The sequence below is a fragment of the Bos indicus x Bos taurus genome, chromosome X (assembly GCF_003369695.1).
Source record: "Bos indicus x Bos taurus breed Angus x Brahman F1 hybrid chromosome X, Bos_hybrid_MaternalHap_v2.0, whole genome shotgun sequence".
Lineage (NCBI taxonomy): Eukaryota > Metazoa > Chordata > Mammalia > Artiodactyla > Bovidae > Bos > Bos indicus x Bos taurus.
Genome location: NC_040105.1, coordinates 134,912,174 through 134,920,544, shown reverse-complemented (window position 1 = coordinate 134,920,544; position 8,371 = coordinate 134,912,174). Strand labels below are relative to the sequence as shown.

General features: G+C 39.1%; 1 protein-coding gene across 1 annotated transcript; it reads left to right on the top strand.

Moving 5' to 3' along the window:
• Window positions 1-5,853: 5,853 nt before the first annotated feature.
• On the top strand, window positions 5,854-7,924 carry PRR32 (proline rich 32). Its single transcript, XM_027534909.1, has 2 exons — window positions 5,854-6,107; window positions 6,894-7,924. The coding sequence occupies exons 1-2, from the start codon at window positions 6,088-6,090 to the stop codon at window positions 7,759-7,761; spliced, it is 888 nt and encodes a 295-aa protein (XP_027390710.1). The 5' UTR covers window positions 5,854-6,087; the 3' UTR covers window positions 7,762-7,924.
• Window positions 7,925-8,371: the final 447 nt, after the last annotated feature.

Sequence of the window (8,371 nt, the reverse complement as noted above, 5' to 3'; positions counted from 1 at the left end):
AAATCTGCACTATCAGGAAACCAAACAATCTTCTTTTTGTTAAGACTTTTCATTCTAATCATCACAGGGGCTTTCAATGGCTCCTGGTGTGCAATACAAGATTCTGAAGTTCAATTAAACATATAGTCAAACACAAAAATGAAGACTCTTTATTCTAACACAGCTACTGCATTAAATACAACAATGCGTGAGATTCATGTATCACCAATTGAAAAGTTGAAAGCATTATACACCGTGGAGATTTTTTTTTTTTAATTGTGGTTAATCCTCTCCACCTTAATGATTCAGGAAATGAAAAATGGCCTTACGGGTAGATGAAATAGGTGACTATTTACACAGTGATATTTAAAATGTGTCTCCAGAGTCTTCTTTCCCTGAAATATCACCCATGGTTATATCAGCCTACATATATAAAGTCATTTGGGGCTTCCCAGGTGGTGCTAGTGGTAAGGAACCCCGTGCCAAAGACATGAGAGATGTAGGTTTGATCCCTGGGACGGGAAGATCCTCTGGAGGAGGGCATGCAACCCACTCTAGTATTGTTGCCTCTATCCCATGGATAGAGGAGCCTGGCAGGCTACAGTCCATAGGATCACACAAAGTCAGTCAGACACGACTGAAGTGACTTAGCACTCACAGATGTAAAGTGATTTATACATTGCAAAACAATTTCATATAATTATCAAATTAATTTTCTCAACAGCCCTGAAATAGCTAAGTAAGGTCTCATCATCCTCATTTTACATATGTGAAAACTGAGTCAAATTTGCACAAAGAAAGAGATTATATTTTAGTCACTTAGTTTGTAACAGTTACTTTTCACATCTGACTTAATATAATTCTCTTTATAATCCCACTTTACAAATGAGGAGAATGAAGTTCAGGGAAGTTAAGCAACCTGCCCAAGGTCACAAAGCCAATAAGTAGCAAAGCTGAGATTTCAACCCAAGTCTGTGTTCCTCTGATTTCAGAGCCAAAGCCTTTCACAGGTTGGCACATATGATTCATTTTTAATAAAGCTTGATAAAATGTTTTCAGCATGGATTTACATAGTCTTAATTATAAGCAGAAAGAAATTAATCTAAAATAGCTTTTGCTTTTTAAACCGAGTACTCAAGAAATTAAGTATGCCTTCAATTTGTTTGCATATATATTTATGTGTGTGTATTTATAAACTTATGGTCTAATGGGTTACTGCAAAGCAACGTTTTTCATTAACTTTCCTCATTTTACTTATTAGTCCATGTTTATATCTTAAATTTATAATATATACCAAGGTGAACATAAAATGCATTAATTTTACTTTTTAAGCAATATATTTTCCTAATTCATAAAGGTATTCTCCAGAGTTATCATTAATAATAGCTCACTTGTACAACTCTACCCTCCCAACACCCCACTTCACTCAACACACACACACCCACCCACCCCATACATGCACACAATTGACTCTGTTTTCACACTTGCTCCAATACTAGAAACCAGATGACTTAACCATGATTATAAGCTCAGTCCCACCACACCTTACTGCCATAGAAATAGTATGAGTAACCCTATATCTGCAATTTGAGAACTCAAAATCAATATAATTTTAACACTGGTAATACTATTAAAATGAATTCATTAATAATAGTCACTCAGTGCTGTCCTATAGCTAAGTTCTTTTCTCTGTCACCAACCTCAATCGCTCCATGAAAGGCTTTTCAGTCATCATCCTTCTGCTGAACTACCAGCAGATATGTAATCTTCAATTGTTTGCTGCATTTCTGCATGGACTGCATTTCTGAGATGTATTGCAATTTGGATGATTTCTTCATTGTGGAACTATATTAGGATGGATGTCAGTACGTATATCTGTTAAATAAACTAAACTCTGATCCAGTACACATGTTTTGATCTGAGCCACTTATGTGATGCACATACAGCTATAGTCCTGAGGCCGTGTGGTTGAATGAAAGAAATAGGGGTTCTGGTGTCAGTTTGCCTGTGTCTCAATATTGTCTGCTGTTTACTAGCTTTGTTGTTGTTGTTGTTCAGTTGCTCAGTTATGTCTGACTCCTTGGGATGGACTACAGCACACCTGGCTCCTCTGTCCTTCACCATCTCCCGGACCTTAGAAACAACTACTTTAACTTCTCCAGCTGTCTTTATCCTCATCTATAAAATGGATACGATAATAGTAACTGTCTTAAAAACTTGTGACTATTAAATGAGACAAAATATATCAAATATCTGGCACAGAGTAAGTAGTAGAAAAATCTGTTTCTTTTTCCTTCCTCATATTTTCTCATCTGGCATGCCCTACTGTTATTTAATTTCTAATTCTGACTCTCAGGATATCAAGAAAAATTAGAGTGATCTATGTTGAAGGAATTTCTGATAGCTTCTGATTTCTACAAGACAATAACTTGTTTTGGAGTCATTGCCATAAATGACGTGTTTTAAAACAATTTTTTTTAGAAGTCTGGAGCAAAGAACTTGGGAAAAGCAATAATAGCCTATTGATCTTCATACAAATAGGTCCAACAGTGAGGCATGCACTGTCAGTTGCTTTTGCCAGTATGGGTAGTGACATAATCTCATTATCACCTGTTCACCCTTGTCACTTACCACACAGAGTTTGCAGGACAGCTGGGGGCAGAGAGGACAGGAGTACTGCTTATAGTTACGCAACTGAATAATTCTGTCTGGCCCATTCTAGGGTAGTGCCATGCCTTCATTAATCTCATGCTTATTAATACACTGAATTAAATAGCAACAGATCCCTAAAAGTATGTGGTCTATCTTCTTGAAGTACTTTTAGACATCCTAAACTGAGAGCTTTCCACAGGCATAGCTACATTATATTTTGAAAGGGAGTTCATGGATGGCATCTTTTGACAACTGTCTCCCCAGAGATCAGCATGACAATCTCTTCATCACCTCCTTATTAGTCTGATGGAAAAAGAGAAAATCATCCTTATGTTTCCATCTCCTGGATTCTTTTTCTAGTGAGAGAGAAATGATGAATTTTAAATGATACTCTGTCTGCACTTACACATCTGTGAAATTTCTTTGAAAACAACCAGCAACGTCATTTTGGCAGGACAACCACATTTTTAATGACCTCATAATTGCTGGACAGAAGTAAATATATCCTTGTATGGTTCTCACTTATCATTTCAATAAAGTCCTCAAAATCTTTTGAGAGATATGTGAGTAATATCTAGAGTTGTCTCATGAAATCAGAGGTGATGGGTAATGAAAGGCATTTAGAACTTAGCCACTTTCACAACTAAGTTACTTTCTGGCAAATCTTCAACTTTCATTACCCATTTTTCCCTCCCCAAAACAGTTATTTAAAAAAACCAAATACGTATGTATGTACTGGAGTAGGTTGCCATTTCCTTCTCCAGAGGATCTTCCCGACCCAGGGATCGAACCCAGGTCTCCTGCATTGCCGGCAGACGCTTTACCCTCTGAGCCACCAGGGAAGCCTATATATATATATATATATATATATATATATATATATATATATATATTTACATACACACACACATACATACACTTTATTATTTCATTCTCAGAGCTCAGTGGATAACTAAAGTAGCCTAACAGCTTTGTGTCAAAGAGTCAGTTTTGAGATGATTCCTATTTTGCCTTTATAAAACCTGAGTGCCTTCAAATATTCCCTGCTGGTACAACTTTACTAATTATCTGGATGATCTTACTATCTTTAGAGGGTCCAATTGGCTCTTTATATTTATATTTCTGCCAAATATGAGCCCAGTTTGGATTAAAAGTAAACTACAAAATTCCAAATTTTCCCTTTCATTCCTACTTCCATGCCTGTTCTTGGCGTGGAATACCATCTCCTCCTCTGCCCTTGTATAATGTACACACCCTTCAAAACACAACTCAAACCCCAATACCACATGAACTATTTCACAACTACTTTTACCTAAAATTAGTTTCTTCTTCTGAATTTCCATTGTGGAAAATGACAGCTAATAGTCTGCGTCTATTCTTTTTTTATTGCATTCTTCTTACATAGATGTTTTTCTCTCTCCGCAGAAAGTTTGAATATTCCTTGAAGTCACTACCAATTTTGTATTTAACTTTTGTTGTATAATCCACACTAAACCAAATAGTGAATGCATGCAGAAGGTATTCAATAAACATTCATTGTATAAAAGCAAATAAGTTGCAAGGCAAAAATCTGAGCTAGAATCCATAAATATATAATACCTATTATGGTTTGTGACAATTCTAAGGTGCCATTGGTTTTATCACTATGCCCAGCTATTTGGCGTCTATATTACATTTCATTCTCATGTAATCCAATTAAGGTGATATTTTACTAAATAGGCATTTTTAGGTAAAAACAGCCAATGATTGCAATATTTTGATAATCATAAAAGGATTTCCTGTGGATTCCTTGCTATTATTCAGAAAAAAATGCAAGCTCTCAAACATAAACTATATAAATATGACTTACCAACTATTAGCAGGCATTAGCTCAAGTTTCATTACTCCCACTGATCTGGGAAGTGTTAAAAGGGCTTTAACACTCTATCACAATTATATTGCTAATAATAAGTTTTCTTTTATATAAGGACAAGGAAACAATAAGCTAAAGAAAAACAGAAACAGAATCTGGGGAATCAAGCTTTCTTAACAGTGAACCATGCTAGTCAAGTGAACAGATTCCTCTGGGAGAAGTTTTGGAAACATGCTGCTTTCATTTTTCAATGAGATAAAGAAAACTCAATAGTGTATAGACAGGGACAAGGTGCCCTGGCAGGAAGGTGTGGACTTAGAGACTCAAAATTTCTATTATGAGTTTGTTGCTTCCCAGAAGTGACTGTTAGTAGCAGTGCATACATACACATGCATGCACACATACATTCCACAGATAATTGAAACATATGCAAGCACACACACACACACACACACATATGTGTTATTGTTGGAATGCAGCAGCATATACAGCAGATTCTGATATTTGGAATAAAGAAAGTTATTTTAAGATCTTTGAAGCCTAGTTAGAACAGCACAAATCTTAGGTGAATTTAAGTAAGTGGGCCAAGTTTGGGGCTTTATCTTAAAGCAAGATTAGTACTTTTAGATGAGGGGAAGGTCATCATAATTTCAGAGCAATTAATCTGTAGATCATTGGCAGAAAATAAAAGCTGAGAAAATATACTTGCTTAAGGTAGGAAGGGGGATGAAATTTAGGCCAGAAGAACAGAAAGTACATTATGCAAAAAAAGTTATAAGGCAAAAATCTGAGCTAATATTTGTAAATTGATGCTATCTGTTATGACTTTTATCTCCCCTTTCACTTGCAGACAAGTTTCCAGAGCTCTAGTCTGGGAAATATGTCTACACATACACACAAACACATACATACACCATACTGAGCCAATAAACTGAAAGTTAGGATAAAGGGAATAACTGAAAGTTGAGGAACTAAAAACTAAAAGCCTATACGATTCTTAGAGGAATTTCTTATAGCGTTCCTCTTGTTTCATCTTCACAAGAAAACTCAGATTGCAAAGCAATTTATCCCCCCCACCCTCCATTCTTCTCCAAGTTAATAGTGGAAATTTAAATTACAAGATTAGACATGGTACTCTACTCAGTGCTTGTCATTTCAACCTGGAAGAAGAGATGTGATGACTACCTTTCTAAATAAAACTTCAGAAAGAATTCTTAACAAAAGGCCATGCCACCATGAGTCTTCTAAAATCATCTTGCAATGTGTTTCCATCTGGGCTGCAACAGGGTTAAAGCAGGGAATGCCCTTAAGTTCATCTACTACTGTGCGAAAAGGAATCATACATTTAGCTTTAGAGGAGTGTCACAGAATTCTCCCCTCCTCCTCTTCCCATCTCCCTTTCTCCCTCCCTTCCCTAGCAATTGGTAACCTCAGAAAGAGGACTCCAAATCTAGAAAGAACCAGTTGGTTCCCAGCTTCATTCGACCTGCCAAGCTGCTCTAAGGAAGAAGCACCAGTCATTTCTCCAGACTGAGCTGGTCTGCGTGGGCATTCAGCTGGTTTTCTCCATCACTTCAAGAAGGCTTTCCTGATCAAATTCCTCCATGGCTTGCATTGAAAATGTGTAAGTACAAAACTGGGTGCAATTGTTTAATTTGAAGTCAAAAGGCAGTTTGAATTGTTTTCCTGTGTTAAGAGTGACAGGGCCAAGTGGGTTGCTGGGGATGTAGAAAGGGATCCCAGACAAAAGCGTGAAAGATATAAATTCAAGTGCTAAGAACACTGGAGTTTTAAATGTAATTTTGAAACAAAAAAATTGCAAATCCTTAGTCTAAAGTTTGGTGTTTAAATATAAAGAAATTCTTACTCTGGGGTGTGGTGTGGGTTGAATGAAAGAAAATTTTAACACAAGAGGGTATAAATGTTGAATGATGCTTCATGAAAGAGAAACAAACGGAAGTGTCTGTTAACATAACTAAGCTTTCTTAGACTTATGTGGAAGAAAAAAAAAAAAAAAAAGTTTTCCCTCATAAGACTTTCCAGAGCACTCCTGTCAGAATCTAAATGATGGGTTTTAGTGGATCATATATCCTGCTTTGACGGAAAGGACTGGTGTTTCCTCAGCTTCCTGGTGTTTATCCAGCCTTGAGGAGGTGGGAATATAGGGAACGGGGTGGAGCCACAGGTCAGCCATAAAGGGAAACCCCAAAGCCTGAATCTCAAAAGGCCGCCTGATGAAGGGCAAGTGAATTGAACAAGTGTTTGCTGACTACACCCGGGAGGAGATCAGGCTCTCCCTTTCCCACGGTATATTTCATTCCCCAGCGAGTTCGATCCATCACGTATTTCAGATATTTTCTGGTCACCACATTGTCATTTTTATTAACTGATTGATTTCTGTTTTGGCAAGCCTTGGAGGGCACGCCCCTTCACCCACAGCAGTAGCTGCAGCTGAAAACGGGAACCGGGAGCCGAGGCCCAGCCTGCCCTTCCAGTGCCCGAAGGATGATGCAGGGTCCTGGGGCCACCCTGGAGTCCCGCTGAGACCGCCCTTCAAGGTGCTGAGCGATCTGGCAAGAGAGCGACTGGAGCGCCCCTCAGAGAGAACAGGATCTTGCATTCCTGTCGATGGCTCGAGAGCTCTCAAACCCCCGTATGGGCCACCACCTGCTGTTGCCGAAGAGCCCCTAGCAACAGGAGAAGTAAATAGCTCTGAGGGACCGGCAGGCTGGAGGCAGAGCGGGCAAGATTCTATTAACAACGTGTCCCAGGAATTCTCTGGCAGCCCTCCCGCACTGATGGTGGGGGGAACAAAGGTCAGCAATGGGGGCACTGAGAGAGGTGGCAGCAATGCAGGGTTATATGTGGCTTTGCCACGGGGTCAAGGATTCTTTCCATCCAGGGGCCCTCAAGTAAGAGGCCCTACACACATCTCGACCCTTAGATCGGGGATAATGATGGAGTTGCCTCCAGGAAGCACGAGAGTGACGGGAAAGGAGAGGTTGGCTCGTGTTTCTTTCCCACTGGGAGGCCCGCGGCACCCTGTGAAGAACTGGCCAAGGCCTATGCCCTTGGCCTCCAGCACTACAGGTTTAGGTTCCCGCACTACTGCTCATTGCTTTATTCCTCCTCGACCTCCGAGTTTCAATCCGTTTCTGGCTATGCCTATGGCTTTTGCTCCTCCCCCAATATTTGGTCCTCCACTGCCTTCCTGTTTTGCCGATTTCCCTTCTTGGGGAATGCCTGCTCCTGCATCCTCAAACAGAGAGAACAACTGATAGCAGAAAAAAAGAAAAAAAAGGAAGGAGGGGAAAAAATGTTGGAAAAAAATTGATGAAAGTTACTCATTTAAGCTTTTATATTTGAAACCCTCTACCCTCTTTACAGGCACTAATGTGCCTTACATACTTGGAAATTCAATAAAGATTCTAAACTTTGAAATACTGTGAATTATTTTTCAAAATGCCACTCTGGGGGCCAAAGCCTTGGATTTCGTTTTCACCTTTTAAGGAAATGAAAGCAGTTATGTGCCAGTGTTTTCTAAATAGCTTAGTTGAATCCCCACCACTAACTTGCAGCTGTGACTATGGGTTCTTGTTAGACTTGGCCAAGTCTGGAACAGATAATTCCTACCCACCTAAAGCTATGGGGGTTGCTCAGTGTAGAATGGGTAAATGAAGATAAGGTCCAAAAGGTAGACCCAAGTCCAGATAATAGAGAAAAATGCACAAATGCTAAAAGATAAGACTGAGGTGAAAATAATGGGGCCAACATTTCATTGGAAGAGTTCTACATCATTGCTTCAAGCATGAACCAGTGTTTGTCTCTCAACATTTCACCAGTGCAAGTACATAGTATAGATAGGGCTGGCTTGATAGAAGTCCAGGC